This window comes from Sorex fumeus, unplaced genomic scaffold (assembly GCF_029834395.1).
Source record: "Sorex fumeus unplaced genomic scaffold, SorFum_2.1 ptg000072l, whole genome shotgun sequence".
Classification (NCBI taxonomy): domain Eukaryota; kingdom Metazoa; phylum Chordata; class Mammalia; order Eulipotyphla; family Soricidae; genus Sorex; species Sorex fumeus.
In genome coordinates this window covers 65673312-65697558 of record NW_026606129.1, presented here as the reverse complement: position 1 = coordinate 65697558, position 24247 = coordinate 65673312, and the positions used below count along the sequence as shown (strand labels likewise).

General features: G+C 42.4%; 1 protein-coding gene across 2 annotated transcripts in view; it reads left to right on the top strand.

Annotated features, from left to right (window-relative positions):
• The window catches only part of PRICKLE2 (prickle planar cell polarity protein 2), a 185121-nt gene that overhangs the window by 102638 nt on the left and 58236 nt on the right, over positions 1 to 24247 (top strand). For both annotated transcript variants that reach the window (XM_056128961.1, XM_056128960.1), the window contains exons 3-5: positions 14853 to 14966; positions 19673 to 19810; positions 23537 to 23740. In XM_056128961.1, the coding sequence (XP_055984936.1) occupies positions 14853 to 14966; positions 19673 to 19810; positions 23537 to 23740 (456 nt within the window). The remainder of the gene's footprint in view (positions 1 to 14852; positions 14967 to 19672; positions 19811 to 23536; positions 23741 to 24247) is intronic.

The following is a 24247-nucleotide window of genomic DNA, read 5'->3' as shown; positions in this document are numbered from 1 at the left end:
ATTTAAAAGCCTGAGGCCAGAGTCTTCGCCAGAATCTTTAATTGTTTTATTAAAAACAGAAGCAAAGTTGCTTATTAAGGACTTAAATCTCAATGTAGATATATTGTCTTAACTCATTTTTCTCCTCATTGATTTTTATACTGTAATTTCACAGAGGTGTTACCACAAAAGAACATTTGATCTCACCATGTGAAAAAAAATATCAGTCAACTAGCCAAATTCACTGAGATAGAAAGGAGATTGTTGGTTGCCAGGGTTGAGGGGGAAGATGTGGGGAGTTAGTGTGTAATGGCTACAGAGTTTTAGTTTAAAAAATCCTAGAGTTGAATGGTACTGATGATTGCCAACAATGTACTTAATGACACCTAAAAAATGTTAAAGTGGTAAAATCTGTGTTATGTGTATTTTGCCACAAAATAAATATGTGAAATAAGTTGAAGAGTGGAGTTTTAGACTGCAGGAATTCAAGCAATCACTTGTATAATCTCTGGGCAGCTAGGGAAGGTCCCAGTGGCTCTCCCGCTCACTGCCCCAGTTCGATGGGCTCGGGCCGCTCCCCAAGTCGAGGCAGCCCAGGCCATGGGGCAGACGAAGGAGGAAATGAGGGCCAAGCTGGTTGGTTGGTCAGTTGCATTTATTCCATTCTCCCCACGTACCTGTTCCAGTCTGTCTGAGCCCCCCATTCTAGTCTCAAATTGCCCCTCATTCTCATCTCTCTGCCCTCCATCTCACAGCCTGGGCTCTCTCTCACCATGCGCCTGCTCCTGTATTCTTCTTCTACACTCTTCTCCCTCTGTCCCCCTTGCTAGTCTCTCTGTGCTCCATCTTGCTGCCCTGCTCTCTCTCTCTCACCTCTCTCCAACTCTCTCACCTCTCCCCAACTCTCCAGCACTGGGAGAGCTGCAGGGCTACACCCAGTAGCAAAATCAACCTAAGAAAGCCCTTCCTGACTGGCCCATCAGGCTCAAGGGCAGAAACACCACCTAGGGGTGTTCCTCTTCTCCTTAGTCCAATAACTTAATTAACATATTAATTTAACATCTTAATTCTACTTCTTAATATTATTTTGTATGGACACAGTAAGAGATACATGGAACTGATAGGGTGGCTCTCCTGGAAACATCTCACCAGACTCAGACTATAGTGCTCAGGCCGGATTAATCATTCCTAACCCTAGCAGGATCCTACTCCAGTCATTACTTTTTGAATCATGAAAGAACTTGTCCATGACCATGCTCTTAATTTATAGTTAAGTATTATGGTGCTCTAGCCAGGCCCATTTAGATGCCAGGATAGCACATCGCTCAGAGCTTGCCCTGGGTCCATCCAGTACCTCATAAGGACCCTGCTTTTGGGGTAAGGAAGTAAGGGTAACTGAGGCTTAAGTCAAGAGAACAGATGCCCAGGAGGTAAATATCATTCAGAGTCAATTAACTCCCAAGTCAAAGCATAGTATTAAGTGTCTTCTTGTGTCCATACAAAAAGGACATTGCTCTGAATTAATGATGCAAAGGACTTAAGGAGAAGAGAAAAACAATATTTATAAGTCAACAGAGAAAGAAGTTACAAATAAACAAAGGATTGAGAGCACTGTGATGGGAGTAACCCAATAAACCTAAGCTCCTTGCGTCAAGGCTGAAAGGACAAACCAGTGTTATCCCACAGTCACTCTTAGGATCATATCATCTCTGTCAGAGTTGAACATGAGCACACTAGCTTCTCTTGAATGGGTCTCTGAGTTTTAAATAAACGTATTGGGGGCTGGAGCAATAGCACAGCCAGTAGGGCATTTGCCTTGCATGCGGATGACCCGGGTTCGATTCCCAGCATCTCATATGGTCCCCTGAGCACTGCCAGGAGTGATTCCTGAGTGCACGAACCAGGAGTAACTCCTGTGCATCGCCGGGTGTGACCCAAAAAAGCAAAAAAGTAAAATAAAATAAAATAAGGTATTGAAGCCTAGTCAGTAGGTAGATGGTCCTTCCTGAGAAATTTCAAAGCAGACACACTACCAAATAACCTAGTTGATTTCTGCCTTCTTTGGAAGTGTCAGCTGGTGCGTGCATCTTTCATGATTAGGCAGAGCAGCAGTCCAAACCTGTTTATTATTCAAGGTTTTAATAGGAATCGCAAGTTTGAAGAGTAATTACATGGCCATTGATTCTGCACATAAACAGGGTAGAGTATAATCCTGTCACTAATTTATGAAGACAATGGGGTGAAGTGAAAAGAGAATGAAGATTGAAGTCAGACTTAAATTAAATCTTGCCTCAGCTCTCTTAGCCCTGAATAGGTTAAACAGGTTACAATGTGGTCAGTACCTATTTCTTATGGATTGTTTGCAAATTCTCCTGCTTCTCAAATTGAGTTTATATAATCCCCCCACCCCCAAGTCAATACTCAAAATGTGTTCACAGTCATTCTCATACATGTGACATGTGCAGAGGAGTGAAAAATTTTAGTTGCCAACCATGCATATCAGAGCCAAGAATGAACAAGTCAGTGTTCAGCCTTCTATTTTTGCTCTTATCCAGTAAGCAAATATGCTTTCCGTTGTTGATTTAGAAACACTTGTTTGCATTTGTGCTTTTTAATTTGTGATCTTAGTATTTACTTATCTTGTGGTGTTGGGGATTAACCTAGGGCCTGACACGTGTAAGTGTCATGTCCCATCAGGCTACATCTCCTGCCCTGATTTACTACCTAAAGTGACCACCAGACATAGTGCTGAAATATTCCTCTGGCGAATAAACCTGTGCAATGCCTTATGGAGAGAATTTATCTGTTGGAGTTTTTTTTAATCAACATGAATTATAATGAGTTTGACTTTGAATTCAATATTAATGCACCAACACATCTTTATAGAAGACAAGGTTCTAGATTGATGCATTGATAAATATGTTCTGATCAGGTACTAGTAAGAACCTAGCCATGTATTTCCCCTAGGAGCAGTGGTTCGATATTCACTAATTCAATTTGTCTGGCTTTATAGACTACTATGAATGACAAGAATCAATTATACTTGCCTTCCAAAAAGAGTATGACCTACTCACATTACTTCATTCTCTCCCTAGTATAACAATGATTAGGCCTGTTCACAAGTGACTGTCTCCTTCTTCTTCCAGGTGGGAGGAGGATTATACTTTTTTACCCCCGTGCAAGTTCGCTGTTGTCATGTGACTTGCTTTCACAAATAAAATAGACATAGAAGTCACATGTCTCACTTACAGGTAAAAGTATCTATTTGCCAGTGTCCAACTCCAACCTTTTCTCTGCTGCCTTCATCATGTAAACATGTCAAACTGAGTAGTCAAAGACATGGGCCTCAGTCCATACAGTCAGAGAGATAGTATGAATAATAAGTAAAGCTCTGGTGTAGATCCGAACTTCTTAAACTGGATCACAACCTCATGGAGTTGCATAACTGAATGTGGGGGTAGCAAAAAAATTGGCAGTAGTAAAAGGTTTCTGAACACACAACAACCAAAAATTAGTCCAAAATCAACCCAGTAATGCATCTGAAATATTTATGGTAGTGCTTGGTTGTGCTGCTTTTATCAAACAAAAAGGGTCACCAGCAGAAACATTTTAAGAAGCTAGAGTGTAAATAGGGGTTAATATACTGAACAGATAAAGAACTTTCAAACTCAATAAAATATATAGAATATGGGTAAAGACTTGTCTAGACATTATTCCAACTGACCAATAAACACAGGAAAGATCCTCAGAATCATTAATATTAGAAAAAGCCGTATCAAAATATTGAGACACCTCATATGCCCTACTGGATTGACTTTAATACTTTTAGTTTAACTAGTTTTGATGGTGTCAGAGATCAAATCAAGGGCTTCACAGATGCAGTTTATATCCCTGACTCTAATGGCTTAATTTTTTAAAAAATAGACAATAAAATGGTAAGAAGGCATTGGAGTCCTTATACATGTATATTGCATGAAAATGTAAAGGGACTGTAAAATTCTACAGTTGCTGTGGAAATGGTTGATAGTTCCTCAAAAAGTAACATATAAAAGGTCAGTGGAGATAGCTTGAAGCATTGGAACCCTGAATTTGATCCCTGGAAATGCATGTCTCCTAAATAACACTGGCTGGCATCCCTGAGCACTGAGCCAGGAAAGTAACCCCCAAAGCATCTCTCGATAGGTCAAAAAAACAAATGAAAGTTAACATTTAGAATTAACAGATAATTCCACAGTTATACTTTTAGCTATACACCCGAAGAATCAAAATTGAAATACAAACAGGTACTTCCATACTAACATTCATTAAGCACTATTCACAGTAGTCCAAGGTAAAAACAACTCAAGTCCCATCAAACAATGGGTTTCCTGTAGTAGTGCATATGTGTGCGTGCGTGCTGTGTGTGTACAGAGAGGAACATTTGGCTATAAAAAATGTAACGAAATTCCAATAGATGCCATAACATGAACAATCCTATAAAACATTAGGACCAATAAACCAGATAGAAAATATTGCATGGTTCTAGTGAGATTAAAATATCTAAAAGGGGTGCTGGAGAGATAGTATTGTAGATAAAGTACTTGCCTTGCACATGTCTGACCGGGGTTTTATTTACAGCAAATTATGGCCCCTAAGAACCACCAGCAGTAACTCCTGAGATCAGAGAGCCAGGAGCAAGCCCTGAGCACAGTCGGTTGTGGTGCAAAAGCAAAAAGAGAGAGAGAGAGAGAGAGAGAGAGAGAGAGAGAGAGAGAGAGAGAGAGAGAGAGAAGAGAGAGAAAAAAAGAGAGGAGAAAGAGAGAGTGAGAGTGAGTTATATTTTAAAATGGTTCTCCTGGGGCTGGAGCAATAGCACAGCAGGTAGGGCATTTGCCTTTCACGCAGCCGACCCGGGTTTGATTCCCAGCATCCCATATGGCCCCTTGAGCACCGCAGGGATAATTCCTGAGTGCAGAGCCAGGAGTAACCCCCGAGCATCGCTGGGTGTGACCCAAAAAGCAAAATAAATAAATAAATAAATAAATACATAAATAAAATGGTTCTCCAATAATGTCTTGGAACTAACAAACTTTTGTCAGTTGGGGGTGAAGGTGGGAACACACCACTTGTAGGATGGGGGCCAGGATTATTCTAAGTGATCACTCATGGACCAAGCTTTGCCAGGGTTCAAACCTAAGGCCCCATACATGCAAGGCATCCACTCTACTGCCTGAGCTGCATCCTCATAACTGTAGCCCTTGAGAAAGAATTCTTGGAATTATCGTGTGCGTCGTTATGAATGACTTTGGGTAATTAAAGCGTTGTGTTTGTTCTAAGATTTCTCTCTGAGCTTTCTTTTAAAATGGTTTTGCATGACATTGTGAATCTATACTGACTAATAATAGTTTTAGAAAGGACTAATTATGTTATGTGAAGTAGAGAACCAAAAGCAATGACTTAAAGAGACAGAAAAATATACCATTTAGAAAAGCACTAAGAAGTTCATATTCCAAAGAGGTACCCTCCCAATTCAGATATTTATTGGGGACATAGATTATCACTATAAAGGTCACATTAGCATCTCCTCCTTTTTTACTGACAGAACCTGATTTTATTCTGAATAACAATAACAATAGAACGAGTAGACGCCATTGGGCTACACTAGCATGCGACAGGGACGAATGGAGATGTTTCTGGCGCCCGCTTGAGCAAATCGATGAGTAACGGTATGTCAAGTGATCTACTGAACAGTACGCTCAACTGTGGCTCACGATTCCTAATTTCCTCATGCACTAAGGTCTGTCTAGGCCTAAATGTAAACAGAAGTTGGCTAGTACTTACAGGAGACACGTCTTGAAGTGCTCTTGATCCAAATAGCATATAATTTCCAAAAACTCTCCAATTCTCCATGCAACATTAACATAATAGTTGGAATTCCAGCAGCCATTTGCAATTTTTAAATTTGCTTCTAAAACTACATTTTTAAAATTCCTTCCTCCCCTTCCCGATGCTATTGTTGTTGGTGGTGACATTGTTGTTGCAGCGAGGGGATTGTACACATTCCTGGCTATGGAGCTTGCCAGGGAGAGCATAGTAGGTTGCAGTATGGTGCTTGTACAGTGCTTGCCGTGATCCTACTTGTACTTGAAGCACATGAGCTTGGCTTTGGATGCTCGCTCGGAGTGCTGCAGTGCTAACCCACAGACTCAATCAGACTTCTTGGTGAGGAGATCACGCACATTTTTAGTTGGGGATAAATACCAGGGATTGTACCCTTATTCGTGGCACTTTGCACACACCCGACTGCAGTGTTTCTGGAATTTGCTTGTGTCACGGGGTACCCAAGGCAGCAGATGCAAGGCCCAAATAGCATACATACATTCATTCAACAAACATTTGCTAAGGACCCCCGACATACTCAGCATTCTTGAGAAACAGTGTACAGTTTGTGCCTCAGCAGCTGGTAAGATCACTGAAGAAAAGCAGGTTAATAAGGATTTGGGACTTATCAATTTCATTTGATAAATATTGGCATTTTGAGACAGATCAGCATTCCTGTGGATGCTGTCCCATGCACTTTAGAAGGCTCAGCAGCAATTCTGACCTCTAGTACACACACCTTCCCCAGCTGTAATCAAATACGTCTCCAGATGTTGCCAAATATCCCTTGAAAGATATGAGCCCTAGTCAGGAAGTCACTGGTCTAGAGAGTAAAAGATGGGGTTACAAATATATTTGGTCAGTCAAGTCCTCACTAGTAAATTGAACGTTGAATAATGAATAGAAGCGAAAATATAAGCGTCATGTAAACATCTGAAGGGAGAATGTTGCTGCAAAAACCTTGAGGTGAGGTGCATGATTGAGGTTATTGTAGCCAACCTGAAAAAAAGAAATAGAGGGATTAGTGAGCCAGGCATTAAGGAAGCAAGATTATGCTCCTGTTATTAGGACTTTGAATAAGAAGGGTACTGTAAACCATTCATGGTTTGAGAAGAGCATTGGCATGAATTGGTTTGTACTCAGATAAGTTTGTCCTTGCTGTTGAATACAGAATCAAAGATGAAAACAATAAGGAGAAAGTCAGGGTTCCCAAAAAGCCAAGGAACTGTTTCCAAGAGAAACCGTTTAGTCATTGCCAGCTTGCTTGAGGAAGTGTTGGGGCCGTTATCTGAATTCTAGATGTGTTTCGGATCCATATCTGAAATGATTTTCTGTTGAGTTAGACATTGGGGTGGGGAGCAAAGCAAAAGAGTCTTTGAAATGTTCTTCTTTGAACAACCCGAAAGGTAGATTTTATTTCTGATTTTTCACCTAATCCTGTGGGAGTTTGCGTGTGATACAGACATTGTGTAGGCATTAGGTTTTAGACTCTTTTCCTAAACGACTTCCTATTAAAATTATAATGTGGGTCTCCAGGAGAAAAGGGAAGGAGTCAGACTTGGTTTTTTACCTCTCAGATTCACTTAACTGTGCTTTTTTTCCTGTTCATGGGCAATGAAATTTTGGCAAGGAGAGGGAAAATGAACAAATGGACCCTCAGAAGCAGCACATCACCTCTTGCTGGTAGTTCTAATGCTATTTGATTGTTCTCCAGGTCCCTGTCTAGAAAATACGCACTTTTTATAAAAACCACCACGTGCCACACAAATTGGGGCAGAATCGTCCCCATCTCTGTAGTGAACACACCTTCTGAAGGCTCAGGTGTATTCTTCAATATCACCTCCCTGTATTGAGGTAGATTAACCAAGGCTCTGAGCTTCACAAACTGCAGGAGAGGGAGAATGTAAAATAAAGCCCAGTCTTCTAGTTAGTCTCTGGGTTAAGATGGGTTTTTTAAAAACCTTCCAAATGTGTTCACCCACACAGGGGATTATGCTTCGAGAGTTTTTCTTTGTCCCGTGTGGAGTCATGTTTACCTCCCTCTAAAATCAGTGTTGCTCCTGCTATAGCATGAGGTGTTTATTAAGCATGAAGAATTCGGCGCTCCTTTTCAGACCCAGAAGGATAAAGTTGAAAGTAACATTCAATAAAAGCCTCAAACGCTTCTGGAAGATGCTAACATTTGAGAACTACTTCTGTATTAGCTACTGCATTCAGGTTTTCGTAACTGAGTCTGTAAAGGAAGAGTTTATTCTCATAGTAACCATAGTTTAGAGATCTGCAATCCAGGGGTAGGGTGGTACATAGTATAATGAAAAATTTCTGTTCTGAGAACTACTTTATGGTACAAAATAGCACCTAGAGATCCTGACATTGTGCCTCTACCCCAGACAGGAAGCAGAAAGAAGGGTGGATGGGCCTTTGTCAGTAACTTGACCTCCTTTCAGAGAGTTCTAGCAGTGTGACTGGAGAGATAGTACAATAAACAGGGTGTTTGCCTTACATTATGCCAGGCTGGGGTTCAATTCCCAACTCCCTATAAGGTTTATAAGCCCTCCAGGAGTGATCCCTGAGCACAGAGCCAGGAGTAAGCCCTGAGCACAGCCATATATGCTCCCCCTTCCCCCTCCCCCCCCAAAATAAAGAAATTCAAAGAGTTCTAACAGAATTTACATTCCCAACATTTTCTGGGGTTTTCTTGGGGGCGGTGCTTTTGGGTTCATACCTAGCAATACTAAGGGGTTACTCATGGCTCTGCACTCAGGAATTACTCCTTGAAGTCAGGCAACCATATGGGATACCAGAGATCGGACCCAGGTCAGCCTGTTGCAAGTCAAATGCCCTCCCCACTGGACTGTCGCTCCACCCCTCTTCCTAACATTTTCCCATCGCGATTTTCACATAGCCATATGCGACTAGGTGGCAAGTGCAGAATTATGATTCTTAGTTGGGTTTAATGTTCTGTTAAATGATAGTATTCTAATTACAGAAGAGAAGGAAAGTAGATTTGGGGGTTAGCAGCCATCTCTGCCACAGCTCCCTTATGCCATTATGCTATGGTGTCTTGGACAGACCATTTGGTTCTGAATACATCTCTTTCAAGTGTCAGTACATCATGACCCTGCATTGCTTATGTTAAGAACACCATAGGAAAATGTGCTTATCATTCCCGTGGTCGTCCAGGTTGAGAATCTACTCTATCTGAGGTTTTTGTGGGCTTATTTCCCCGTCCATCTTCAAGACTCATTTTTCTTAAGAAAGAAGGCAAGGAAGGGGCTAGAGAGATCACGCAAAGGGCTGAAAATGTATGCTTGGCATGCTTAGAATTCTCTGACACTGCATGCTTCCTCCCCAAACTCCAGCAGTGCCTGGTGGCCCCCTGAGCACCACTCAGTTCCAAGCAGCCCTACACTGCTGGCCCCAAACACTAAACACTCGGACCTGTACAGCTGGGCATCACCAGAAGCAGCCCCACAGGCCCCTATAAATTGCTGGGGATGCAATTCCTTTCAAAAACCAAAAACAAAAGAACTGGAAACAATTCATGGAAATCAGAATGGAAGGGGGTGAGGGAAATCAAAGTTTAAAGGTGGCTCTACTTTTTAGTTCAATCTGATGAGCATAATGCAGCTTACTCCAGGACGTGAGGAAGGTTCACAGGACATTATAGATGAAATACTTCTGTCATAAGAGTCACTCGGTAAATAAATACGTTTATGCATCCCTTCCTTCATTTAGATGGTCATTTAGAATCTACAGTAGATTCTGAGATCAACTAAGGAAGCCTGACTTCCTTGTTGGATTCCTGCTCTAAGAACTTAGAGGGGGGAAAAAAAAAACAACATAGAGGTGCTCTTGATATGCCCCCAGGTCATGATGTCAAACAGCTTATGCCCAAATTTGATCACTTTACTTTAGGATTTCCCATTCTTGCCAGAACTGGTAAAATCCCCCTGTGTAAGCACGTACATGGGTGTGGAGAGAAACGTCTACAAAACTGAGTTGAGAATGAACCAATTCTGTCTCCCCCGCCCTCTCTTCCCCCCAACCCTCCTGGGCCTCCTTTATCTCCTTGGAGAAAATAGAAGTCCCAGCATCTGCCTGGTATGCTGATGGAGTTGGTTGTTAAGGGAGAACGCCTGAGTAACTTTAATATGTTTAAAGTGTAGTCCCTGGATGAACAGCAGAGGCATACCTGAAAGCTGAAAGCTGGTGAGAAATGCAAATGATTGAGCCCCACCCTAGGCATCCAGGATTAGAAATTCGAGGTTTAGGAAGCCTTCCAAGTGGTTCTGATGCATGCTAAGGATAGAGAAGTACCACCCTAAGTGAAGCGTGTTGCCCACTTTTGTTTGTTAGCACACTTCTCACTCCAAGCTGAAGTCATTGTCTTTCTAGCTTCTGCCTCTGCCCTGGCAGAAATGCTGTCAAATGTGCAGTTCCTTCTGACAAGCCCAGTCTTTCAAATTGGGTGGGGCCTTGCTTTGTAGACATTATTTGCACACTGACTAAAGCTCTTAGAATCCATCTGACACAGACTGAAGTTACTGCCAAACCTCACTGTTGGGAGTAGCACCTTAAATAAAGGCCTTCAGCTATTTCATTTTCATAAGCCAGTTTGTTGTGTACAAAATGCTTTTGTTCTGAGGAAATGTGCCTTGTTCAGCTTCACCTGAAGCAGAATGACAAGGCATCTCTACCGGAGAATGTTTCAATGGAGTAAAGTTTTAGCACATCCAACAGACCTCCTTTGGAGACATAGACACATTATCCACAGGAGAAAAATTATATTATCAACATATCAGGTAATAACTTGGTAATGATCATCATTAACAAATTCGACGGGATGTGCTTATTATAAAAATTTACAAGTGAAATATGAACAATCTGCAGGAATTTCAGGGGTAATGCCAAATTTGATGTTTGTAGTGCCAGAGAGTATACTAAACATTTTCCCCTTACCACTGGTGTGCTTGCTATTTATTTTGGGCTGTATAGTAGCTTATTATGAAAGATGCCAAAGGAAAACGCATGCGGCATTTTTGTTCAGTCTGAAACAGCCTGGGAATTCCAGAGAATTACTCTACCTTGTTACCGTCCATCTGCTAATATCCTTTGCCTAATGAGTAGTTTAGAAAATCCAGATTCTAAACACCAGGAGGAGACCCAGAAACCACGATGAGAGAGATGATTTTTGCTCCTGGACTTGAAACAGCTTTGAAGAAAATTGGAAGTGGTGAAGGAGCAGCTCATTCTCCTTCCTCAGAGCAAGTCAGACCACCTACCTCACCAAGTGGGAGTGATTTAGTAGGATGTTAATTAATATTAGCTGATTTGTTTTAACAGTGGAGCATCTAGGTAAGTGTTTAAGCCACCCACCAAATAATTGGTTGCTTGTGAAAAACGATTTTCGCACATTTTATATTTGAGGGAATCACTGAGACGCTGGTAGAAAAGTCATTTTCAGAGTCGATAAGCAGTGAACTTGAACTAGAAAAGGCAACACGGGATCTCTAGCCAAGAAAGAGATGCATTTTGGTTTGTGGATTGTTGTTCTTTATTTTTTAATTTTGATTTTTGGGTCACACCCAGAGAATAACAGGGGTTGTTCCTGGATCTCAGAAATCACTCCTGGTGGTGCTCAGGGGACCATATGAGGTGCCAGGGATCAAACCTGGGTCAGCTGAATGCAAGGCAAATGCCCTACCCACTATACTATTTCTCTGGCTCCAAAAGAGATGTGTTTTTAAAGATAGTTACCACCTCAGTCAACTTAGAATCCAGAGGCCATAAGATAAATCTCCACATAACAGGGTGTTTAATTCATAAGTATCTTAGAGCTATTCAGCACAGCTCCCCTCACCATAGTCTAGCCCATGCCATGCGTTCATCCTTCATCATCCAGTCTTATAACCATGAGGAACTTACCCAATCCAATCTTTGCCAGTGAATGTTGCTCCAAATCGCGATGATCAGGCTCCCTTTTTGGGGAACTGGAGATTGTCAACCTCAGATGGTTTTTGAACAGAGGGGTATCTATTCAAGTAAGTAAAAGTAAGTAAGTAAAGGCCCTCCCGTTGTTCATCGATTTGCTCGAGCGGGCCCAGTAACGTCTCCATTGGAGACTTTGTTGTTACTGTGTCTGGCATATCGAATACACCACGGGGAGCTTGCCAGGCTCTGCCATGTGGGCGAGATACTCTCAGTAGCTTGCCGGGCTCTCCGAGAGGAGCGGAGGAATCGAACTCGGGTTGGCCATGTTGGCTGCGTGCAAGGCAAACGCCCTACCGCTATGCTATCGCTCCAGCCCATCTATTCAAGTACTGTGGGAAATGTTAAACTTTGAAATGGTGAGAAACAAGTCTGCAGGGACCAAGAACTGAACCGATCTTGCAGCCCACGAGGCTTGGAAAGATAAAAAAAAAAAATCTATTATCAGTGGCTTCCCAAGACAGATGACTTCCTCTTAAGATAACTTCTCTGCTGTTGGATTTCTAAATAAACACCACACCTTTTAAATTATTTTTCTGCCCCCCCACCCCTGCACACACACACACACACACACACACACACACACACACACACACACCTTGAAATCAAGTAAGCAAGCATTATATTGCTTGCAGCATTTTTCATTTATTCCTTGCCACTTTTTTGCATAGGTGACGACTGCCTGTCTCACCGTATAGCCAACAATTGCTCTATATGTTTAAAATGGAAGATTACAAAGTATCGCTACATATTCATATTTTTCCATTTCATTGCTACGATCTTATGAGTATTCTGAAAGGTTATATCATTTGCTTCTTATGATGAGTATTCTGAGAGCTTATATCATTTGCTGGGGAATACAGAAATGGAAAATGACAGAGTCTTGTCGGGGTTCTGCGGGGAGTGGAGGGTAGGGTGGGCGTGAAGAAGAATCAGATCAACCAGGCTGAACCGCAGAAGGTGCAGAGTACATTTCCAGCTGGGTCAGCCTCAGCAGTGTCAGAGGGCTTGACTTCAGGTGTCAGCTAAGAGTGAGGCCTCTCAGGGACTTCTCTGTCTGCAGTTAGTGAAGCATAGATGTGTGAGTAACGAGGGCAGTGGAAAGATGATCAGTTGAGCCCAAATTGGACTTTTAATAACAATTAATTCACCATAATTCAGTTCACATTAGCATTTGTTCCTAATGTTTTGATAACTCTAATGGGAATTGTGGTCATTGCAAAGTGTATTTCAACAAGGCCTTCATATGAGCAATCCTTGACTTGGAATAAAAAGCTTGTTGTCCAAATCCCAGAGGTAGAGCTTGCTTCCTCGGGGGTCATATATGCATGGATTCTCCCTAGCAGCCAGTCCCTAACTCTTGAGCTGGGCTCTATTTCTTCTCGGAGACAATGCAAATAACCTGTGGGTTGATGTCAAAACCTGGAGACATTTCTTCCATCCCAGGCTGCCTGCCCTGTAGCTCTAGCAAATGGTTGTGGAGACTTCCTTCCCAAAATCAGCCCATCTATGGCAGTAATTTTCAAAGTGGGAACCATTTCACATGGGAATCACATGAACAGACTCAAAACTATTAACACCTGGGTCCCTGCCCCCGACCCCCAGAGATGCTTCTGATGTAATGGTTGTAGTCTATCCCTCCACTGTGTTATTAGGAATATTAGAAAGACAGTAGGAATTTTAAGAGCTCTCCAGGTTATTCAAAGAAGAAAGTTTGAGAATTAGATGTTGGGAAGAAATGTTTATAATGGCCCTGGAGATTGGATCAAGAGGGCGATATGCAGGTATTGGTGAATGGGTACTCTGATTTGTTGCCATAATAAAAGTTTCTCATGTGTTTTTAATCCTGTATCATCTCAAAATCATTTCTCCTTCTTCTAATTCTTAGAATTTTGTTTCTGAAGATCAAAGTAGACAGAGCTTCCAAAATTCTTTGTCCCAGCATTCCCAAAAATGTATAAGTGGTCCAAGTCTCCCTAAACTCAAGGGAATGGGATGTGACAGATATGGTTAATTTTGAGCCCCCAGCACTCCTGTCTTTTCTGTTTTGTTGAATGATTGCCTTGTTTTGCAAGAGTTGATCATAATGCTGAGATAGCTGAAAATTATTTTCCATGATGTCATTTAAGCTTGTGGCATTTTTGTTTTTGTTTGGGTTTTCTTTCTTTCTTTCTTTCTTTCTTTCTTTCTTTCTTTCTTTCCTTCCTTCCTTCCTTCCTTCCTTCTTTTGTGTCATCTAAAACTTTCTATTTCAGCATTTTTTTCCTTCCCCTAGTTTTATGTGCAGCTCGACGGTAGAATTCTGTTTTCTTTCCTTGGTCAAAACTCACTACTTGGTGCTCTCCCAAGTCATTGTTAGGGTTGAATGAGCCTCCGAAAGTGTAAGAATGTGTTCCAACAGTTGTAAACAGGAGTATTCCAGGATGAGCAAAAATTCTCATGTTAGTGGTGATTTTTAATTACACGCTCTATATCCCAGATTTAGTGACTCTTTTTTTGACAGCTGTGAGCTGCTGTCAGTCCTTACAAATTGCTCAGAACCTGGAGTATTTTCATGTAGGTGGAGGCTGAGGGACCCAGGAGTTCCCCGAGTGCCAAAGATGGGCTTGGACTCCGGTGCCCAGGCAGGCGCTGACACATCCCCTTGGCTAGGGAAGCTCTGAGCATGCTGGAGACTAACCGAGACAGACAATGGTAAAAATCAGCTCTCGGGGGAGACTGCTGAGAAAGCCTTCCCCTCTGGCTTCACCAGCACGTTCGCTGGATTCTCCTTTTCTAGGAAAGTTTGCTTGCTTGCTTTTTCCTTTGCAGCGAGGGAAAGCACCAAGATGTGGCTGAGGTGCTCAACGCTTCCTTTACAGATTCATTTTCTCTGCTCGTAATGAGAAAGGCACTTGCTGTCTGTCGAGTTTCATGAGGGTGGGGACAATGGCAAGTAGATGCTGGGAATTCTCTTCCTAGGATGTAGGACAGGGCAAATGATTTGAGTAATGGTAGGTGAACTGTACGTTTTCACCCCCCAGGTTCATCAGTACTATAGCTGTCTTCCAGAAGAAAAAGTTCCTTATGTCAACAGTCCTGGCGAGAAACTGCGAATCAAACAGCTTTTACACCAACTGCCACCACATGACAATGAGGTAAGGGGGACTTATGAAGACTTATAGAACCTTCTGTGAGCCATTACCTTCTTCATAATCAGAATGCTGTGATTGATGAGATCGCAAGAACAAGGCTCTGTCAATTTGTTTTAGAGGTAGTTTCCTTAATTGGAGCCCCAAGGGACCATTAGACACCTTCTAGAGAGACTTACCATAAAGCAGAATCTCTGTACGGACAGGATTCACCTCTGGGTCTGGTTCTTATAACTACTTGGAAGTCACTAATAACTTTAAAATGAAAAATCTCGAGTCCAGTTTTCCTTAGTTGAAGAAGAAGATGGTTGCCTGAAGAGATGACTGAGATTTCCTGGGCCAGTTTAAGGATGGAAAAAATTGGGGGTAATCTCTTGATTTTTTTTTAAAGCATCATTTCATATGAAATGAGTTTTCCAGTTTTCTGTGTGATGCTGTAGAAATTTTGAGTCCAGACTTGAAGCTCAGAACATTGATGTTTTTGTTGCTTAATGTCCTATTTGCCAGGATTATTTCTTATACTCCGGGAAAGATGGTTTACAGGCTGTATTTTTACGAACCCCAACTTATAGCAGCAGGCACACTTCTTGTCCTTAAAGTCAAATTGATCAGACATACAAATTTGAAGACACACTTACAATATCATTATGCAGTGGTAAATTAGACATTAATATTTTAAGCATATATATATTTTAAAAAGTAATACTATAGAACATGTAACTGAGTATTTTAAACAAAAATATAATCTGATTTAGAAAAGCTTTTAAACTAAAGTGACATTGTATTGTAACATAAGCTTTGGGTGTGCATGATTATAAATCAGTATTGTATGTACTATATTAAATTTACTGTTGAAAACCCAATTCTGTCCTTCACCTTCAAATTGAAAGAACAAAGTACTACCAACCATCCCACCCACAAACTGTATCCCAGAGAAAATGAGTAAGTGCTATTTTTAGACTTTACCCACATTAAAAAAAAAAAAAGAATAGGATAATTCAGGAACCTCCAAACCAATGTGAGAAAGCAGAGCTAAAACTTAAAGACTGAAACAACTCCCTAGAAAGAGCCCTTTCCTGATCCTTATTTCAAAATTTCAGACTTCCTAAAGCAAATATAAATCAGTTTTCTCCTTTAAAGCTGAGAGCAAGCATTGTAACCTGATGCCCAGTTAACTAATTTGGAATTGAAAAATGCGGGTTATTACAAGCAGGAGGGGTGTGCCTTTTTTTAAAGGCATGTCCATAAAATGTCAGTGGTGTAACTGAATATTCTGGCCTGTGCAGGTCACAGCACTTCTCTGGGGACATCCTTGTGAGCCTTATTTTAAAAAAAGAAAGGCTCCTTTTGCTTATTAGAGAGCCATGGTCTGAGCGTCTCTGCTTATAATGGTTTATTCTGTTTACTGTTAACTGTGGTTTCATGAAAAAAAGACCATTCAAATTCTTTCTTCCTGCTGGTGAGAATTCCTTACATGTGACCCAGTGGGTAAACTGAGCTCATTTGACATGGTCCTTTTGAGGACAAAGAATGATTCTAAAATAAATATTTGATTATTCTCTTTTTAACCCAAATAGGAATATTTTTATATTTGTACACATATATTGGTTATTATACATGCATATATGTATATATGTGTGTGTGTGCACATATATGTGTATGTATATATATATAGGTTTTCATAAATTTTTTTCTCTTATCACTCCTTTTTGCCCAAGAAATTTTTACTGTACTCCAGGTATAGAAAATGGGTATTTACTGATAGTAAATTATAGATTTATTCCTAACAGCATTTTGGCCCTCCCACTCTCATTTAGTCGCATGATGCCATGTGGTAATGTCACCACAATTTAATAAGTTAGGATCTACTTCAATAGGTCCCTCTAACCTCTGTATGACATACCCTCTGAGTAGTCTAATTAAAACCTTTTTGATGCTCAGATTTCTCTAAAGGCAGAAGGTGGGAATAAAACTATTAATGAAAAGAAGGTAAGAAACATAATTTTAGGTGGTACATGGACATGGCATTGAATATTCTTCTAAAATGTCTGTCTTTCATCATAATTAAGGCCTTGAGTGATCAAGAGAAAAATTTCAGTTTGAGGCTGCAAATACATCTCACCTATTTCATTCATACTAATCTCCACATTTAGTAACAGCATTCAGAATCTTCATTTTCGGATCCTCCCATAAGCAAAAATAGCCTGCTAGAAGACTTTCGGTTTTTGCCCTTTTTTTCCCTCACTATATTTAGCTTTTTGGTCACTTTGAGCTTTTGTAGGTGATACTGATTTTTCCATTTATACTATACTTTTATTTTTAATATATGTGCTCAAGCTGAAGAAAATCAGCTCTAAAATGATATTAAGTAAAAAAAATTTTATGATTCAGAAGGTATGCATAAATAATGGAGAGAATAGGGAATACCATATTTTTTTTAATTTATTTATTTATTGAATCACCATGGGAAAGGTTACAAAGCTTTCAGGTTTAGGTCTCAGTCATGCAAATATCAAACACATTTCCCTTTACCAAAACTTATTTTTTACCATGAAGAACCCCAATAAAACCCCACCCCCCACCCCTCCCAGTCCCTGTGGGGCAGATGAATTCTAGTTAACACTCTAACTGCTTTGATTAGATTCATTGTTTCAATAAAAGATTCACCACTGTTATTTAGAGTTTACCACCCCCCCCCCCCCAAATCAGACATGCTGAAAAAGCATTGTGAAGTGATTTGCTTTCTACAGCTGGGTTCAAGAATTATATGTTGGTTTTGGATTTCTGCTATTTTACTTATTGACCCTGGAAGTATTTCTACTGAAAGTCAGATAGTTAAGAAATTGGTTTCTGTGCTCTGGAGTCGTGGCCGTGCTGGAGAGCCGCTAGTGGTGGGCAACTGGTGGCCTCGGTAGGGCGTGAAGGGCGGACCGAAACGCCCCGCTTCCCATGAGGTTTTAGTCGCCCCCAGTCCCCCGGCTCATACCTGCTGTCCACAAGGCTCCCATGTGGCCGCCATCTTTCTTTCCAGAGGGAGGAGGGTGGAAGGAACCAACACCCTTTCCCCTCCGGGCAGACATGATGGCCTGGATTAACGCATAGTCCATTCACTTTTCTGCTCCAAGCTTCTGGGTTCTGCATTAAGTCCTTGTGCTTCTGGGGCCGTGGCCGTGCTGGAGAGCCGCTCGCGGGGAGCAACTGGTGACCTCGGTAGGGCGTGAAGGACGGACCGGAACGCCCCCTTTCCCATGAGGTTTTAGTCTCCCCCACACCCCCGGCTCATACCTGCTGTCCACAAGGCTCCCATGTGGCCGCCATCTTTCTTTCCAGAGAGGAGAAGGCGACTGGGGCAACACCCTTTCCCCTCCGGACAGACCTGATGGCCTGGATTAACGCATAGTCCGTTCACTTTTCTGCTCCAAGCTGTCGGGTTCTGCATTAAGTCCTTGTGCTTCTGGGGTCGTGGCCGTGCTGGAGAGCCGCTCGTGGGAGGCAACTGGTGACCTCGGTAGGGCGTGAAGGACGGACCGAAACGACCCCCTTCCCATGAGGTTTTAGTCGCCCCCACACCCCCGGCTCATACCTGCTGTCCACAAGGCTCCCATGTGGCCGCCATCTTTCTTTCCAGAGAGGAGAGGGCGAATGGGGCAACACCCTTTCCCCTCCGGACAGTCATGATGGCCTGGATTAACACATAGCCCATTCACTTTTCTGCTCCAAGCTGCTGGGTTATGCATTAAGTCCTTGTGTTTCTGGGGCTATGGCCGTGCTCCAAACTTAACTATGATTTTCAGAGAGAAACGTTGGGTGGTTTACTTCCCATGGATCACTTTGTATATAGAGAGATGTCGCACAGCCACATAAGCGGCCGCGCAGTTTTGAGGAAAAGTCCTAGTTCCCGCATACTCGAGCTGTGGTTGTAGAGCCTTCTGGTCACCGGGATTCCATCTGGGGGAGGCGGGATGCGGTACCTACCCCATCTGGGGCTTCCCGATGATCTTGGCTCTTTTTGGAACCTTTTTTTTTTTTCCTTCGGAATCTGTGGATCCCGCCCTCCATGTTCCATATTTTAATATCTTCCATGTTCCTCCTTTAATTCTGGGAACTTCTGTATTTAGCTAGAGGGAAACTTTCATATGTGGATTGACACATAATCCCAGCAGGTAACAACTTCCCACCTGCACACAGATAAGCTTATAGGTACTTCTGTGGAGCAACATAAATACTTCTGGGCCAACTCCTCAATCTCCTTTGTTTTCTCCTTATCCCAGAATGAGGTGGAAAAGCAGGTGCTATGAGGCAAACGTTGACAACTAATCTGGTTCCTTGGCTTGGAGCCATGCTTCGAGGTCAAAGATCACTTGGGCATCTAGAAATAAAAAATTTCAGGACCCCCACAATAAATTTGAATCAAGTAAAAACAACCTCACATCTGGGCTTTTGAAATATCAGACATCCTCGGTGATTTAGACCTTGAACAGTGTGGGATAGTAAAGATGAGGAAGTGTTACACAATTTAGGAGTCTTTGTTTAGTAAGCTCTTTTTACCATCAACAATCCTGGCAATCCTAGGTTGAGACTCACCTTCAGTAGCCCCGATTAAGTACAGACCAGGGCTCTAAACCCAAATGGGAATATGCTCGGTAAGAAAATTCCAAGCAATGGGCTTCGGAATCCCTATGGCTAACTTCTGTACCTTGCCCTTCCCTCAGGTCCGCTATTGCAACTCCCTGGATGAGGAAGAGAAAAGGGAGCTGAAGCTCTTCAGCAGCCAGAGAAAGCGTGAGAACTTGGGTCGAGGAAACGTCAGGCCCTTCCCAGTCACGATGACAGGAGCAATTTGTGAGCAGGTGAGCATGGATTCAGGGAAGTGGGGAGGAATATTATGAGCTCATTTCACTAATAGCCACCTGGCATTTATTTATTTTACTGAATGTCTACTATGTGCCAGGCACTGCTCTAAATCTTGCAGACTGTAGCGAATGAAAGACCTAAACACTCAGTTCTTTCCCTTGTTTGGAGTTAGAGTCTGATGAAAGAAGTCAAACAATAGGTAGAGAATATATAGCAGGAGAGGTGGAGGATGTGCCAGAATTATGAAGAAGTTTCAATTTTATGTGCTTTTAACCTATGAAATGTAGGAATTGAGACATTGATCCCAGTGGGGCTGAAACACAAATGTAGATGTTGATTCTCAAAAAAAAAAGAAAGAAAGAGAGAGAGAAAGAAAGAGAGAGAGAAAGAAAGAAGGAAGGAAGGAAGGAAGGAAGGAAGGAAAGAAAGAAAGAAAGAAAGAAAGAAAGAAAGAAAGAAAGAAAGAAAGAACGAACTAGAGTTACCTGTTGGTATGTCAGGGAATTGGTTTCAGGATTCCCACAGATACCAAAATCTGCAGATGTTCAAGTCTCCTAACAGTCAACCTACCATATGCATAGGCTCCTCCTCACTGGTTACAACCAATGGATATTTGAAGTGGTTGAAACTGTGAGTGCAGAACCAATGGATCCAGAAATGTTTTTCACTGTTTTTGAAAAACAAAAATCTATGTGTAAACAAATGCATAATTTTCACAGTCCAACAGTCAAGTGGCTGGACAAGGTCCTCTTAGAAGGTAGCTTCTAAGCAAAGGCATACTGGAGCTGGGGAAATAAGTCATACATCTTGGGCAAAGTGAGGGAGGACGCAACCAGCTTGAAGGCTCTGGAACAGGAGCATTTCTCTTGTGTTGGAGCAAAAGAAAGTTGGCCTGTGTGACAGGACAGAGGAGTAAAGGGAGAGTGTTAGATAAAGTGACAGTTTATGGGTGACAGAGTGTGGAGACTTGTGAATGCGTGGAAGGAGTTAGGAGCACTTGGATAGCTCTGAGTAGAGGACTGACATAATGGTTTCATATTTCATGATTTTAAATGAGTCTCTTAGGAAAGGAGCTTGCCTGGATTGTGGGTTAGTTAGTCTCTTTAATAGGATCATCCCAGGTGAAGGGGTGAAGTGGTGGTAGATGATCATCTCCTTGGATTGGAGTCTTCTTAGCAAAGTACAAAGTACAAAGGACACCAGTCTCTGTTCTCACCCCCCATAGTGTTCTGAGGATCACACTGAATTAGATTCTGGATTTATTTGTGTTTTATATTTTATTTATTTATTTATTTGTTTGTTACCTCTCACTCCACTGTAGCATGCTTACAACATTGCAAAAGAAGGCCACTGGGTTTCTAACTGTCCTACCTCTCCAGTCCTGAAAGTTTCTTGTTTTCCTCATATTCCTAGCCCTTCAGCTTACCCACATCCCCCAGATCCACTCACAACCTTTCTAGAACTCCTTAAGCCCCAAAAGGACCCACTCTGGTGCTGAAAATATATAACCAGATCAATAGTCAAAGTCTGAGTGCATGCCTGAGGTGGGTGCATGCTATATGGGCACTCATTCTGAGATCTCAGAGAGAGAAAATGAGAGTAATCAGGTGAATACAAAGGAGACACTTCTTAAAATGACGAGCTAGAGTACCAGAGATTTATCACTGGGGTCTTCTCTCTGGAGAACCCCACCCTTAGCCTATTGGTGTTCACTAGTGAAGATAAGAGCTTTAGCATTCTCAGTTTAGAAACCCCCATCAATCTCTAATCTGTCTCACAGAACCAGCCTACCTTCGCAAAAGAAAGCTTGTGCATTTTATGGGCAGATACTGAGAGGAGGAGAAACTAGTGACAAGAACGTGAGGCAGAAAGACTGAAGTTTAACTTACATTTCTGCCAGATACCTTGAGCAGCTTCTTTTCCTAACTTCTGTAATTGCAAAAAATGGGTTAGGAAATGCCAACATCTTAGAATTATAGTACGGATTAAGCAGGATTCAGTATTGTTAACGTAGTAAATTAGGAGAGTGTTATGCTGAGGTGATTCTAAAGCCTTGGGAGTCTACTTAAGCCAACCAAAACCTAACAGTGTCTAAACAGGAGTCGATGTACTGGAACCCAAGAAAATGAAACCAAAGAACAGCCAATTGTAGCCTCCAGTCATCCCCAAATGAGGCAGCCATTTAAACTATAAATTTTAAAAAGATAAAATGAGAAAATCCCTTGTTTTTCTTCCTCGTGTTTGCTCTTAGAATCCCCCCCTTAGCTCCTGCAGTTGGAATGTGTCTAACCATTTTGGGTTTGAAGCTTCTCCTTCAACACAAGTGCTTTGCTCAGAGTCAAAATGTCCCTCCATTAATGTATTGGCCATATACATTCCTTGGGTCTACTTCTATTATAAAAAAAAGAGGGGTGGTGTTTTCTGTAACATACTCTTTTTTTCCATTGCTGGCGTGAATGAGTAACCAGAGGCTATTCCATGAGAACCTACTCAGTTTTCAATGAAGGGTTTTACAACCCACATGAAGTCTATTGTGTGGGAAAAGTTGGGAGGTAGCATTTCTGATTTTGAGAATTTTTCTGTAGAGCTGAACTGTTAGGTTAAGGACCATGTGGCTGCCTTTGTGGTTACAGAGGACCTCCTCAGGCCCCCTAGTCTCCCAGCCGACCCCTGTTTCAGAGTTCCTCCCCCAAGAGTCACTTGATCCCAACCCCAAACAGAATCATTGGCCATCAGGGATTTGCTGTGTTTCTTTTCGCATAGTGAGAGTTATTTTGGACAATGAAGGAAGAAGCCCTTCCCATAGTCTGGACTTAGAAGCAGTGCCTTTCTGGGGCCAGAGATAGTATAGCAGGTAGGGCACTTGCTTGGGACACAGCTGACTTAGGTTCAATTTCTGGCCCCACATATGGTGCACCGTATCCCCCCAGGTCTGATCCCTGAGAACAGAACTAGGAGTACATCCTGAGCACTGCTGGGTGTGGCACAAAACTCGCACACACACACACACACACAAAAGCAGTGTGTTTGCCGCCAAAACTGTGAAAAGCAGTATCAGTGTAAGTAGGCTGAATACAAGAGAAAACAGTTACAGGTTGAGCCCACTGTTATGAACCCCTCACTATACCACAGTGCAGACCCCACCTTCTCTCATAGCCCCCTTCCTAACCTACTTGCTTTCTCCTTTCAGAGGAATTTTTTTTTCTTTTTGGGCCATACCCAGTGATGCACAGGGTTACTCCTGGCTCTGCACTCAGAAATTACTCCTGGCAGTGCCCAGGGGACCAGATGGGATGTTGGGAATCGAACACGGGTTGGCCACATGCAAGGCAAATGCCCTACCCACAGTGGTATCACTCCAGCCCCTCCGAGGAAATCTTGGCAGTGCCTTTGGTAGAGTATCTTTCTTAAGAGATAAGGGAACTCCTTGAAGTGTAATGTTCTCTCCTGTTTGTAGAGCTTCTTCTATTCTATACTAAGAGAGTTTTTCTGTCTTCTTACCTTTTTGATGTCTTATTTTCTCAGTTACTTTCTCTTGGTCTGCCTTGTGGGCTCTAGGAATGGAGCGTGGGTGGCAGGCAGGCAGGCTGCCCCACCCAGCAGTGAGGATTTGAACACAAAGTATAGTGGTCATGGACATTTATCACTCATGCATGGCTCTGAGAAGTTGAACGGGGTCAGTGCCATCAGTGCCATAACTAATGTCTCTGTTTGCCTCATAGTGCGGAGGCCAGATTAACGGCGGAGACATTGCTGTATTTGCATCACGCGCTGGTCACGGTGTTTGCTGGCACCCGCCATGCTTCATATGCACAGTCTGCAACGAGCTCCTCGTGGATCTGATCTACTTTTACCAAGATGGGAAGATATACTGTGGCAGGCACCACGCCGAGTGTCTGAAGCCGCGCTGTGCCGCCTGCGATGAGGTCAGAGCACTCTCTCTGGAGCTCACACCTTCTTCTCCCTCCTTGGCTGGGCCATAGCCAATGGAGGCCCTGGGGCCTCCAGCATGGAAGAACGTCATAGGCTACTCATCTTCATACTATAACCCTTTGAGGAGAGCAACCCCGCCCACCCCACATTTGCTAGAATGTCTGGGACTGTGGCCCACTCCACTCAGCATGGCAGTCTCTGGGGCCTCTTAGTGGGAAGGCAGCTTCTGTAGCTGAGGAGCTCCCCAGTTGGCACATACTGCAGAATTTAGCTCGGGACTCGTAAACAAAAAGGAGTGAGGCATTAAGCATCTTTTGATTCAGCCTGTATCCCAAGGAGTAATCTTCGATCATGGCCTATCCCTCCTGTCTTAAAAATAGTTCCATTTCCTGAAACACAGTTGAACAGGTGGATTGGGAAGAAAAAGAAATAGCTTTTTTTTTTTTATTTGCACACAACGTATGTAAAGTTCAAATAAAACTGCAGAAGGAAAAGGGATA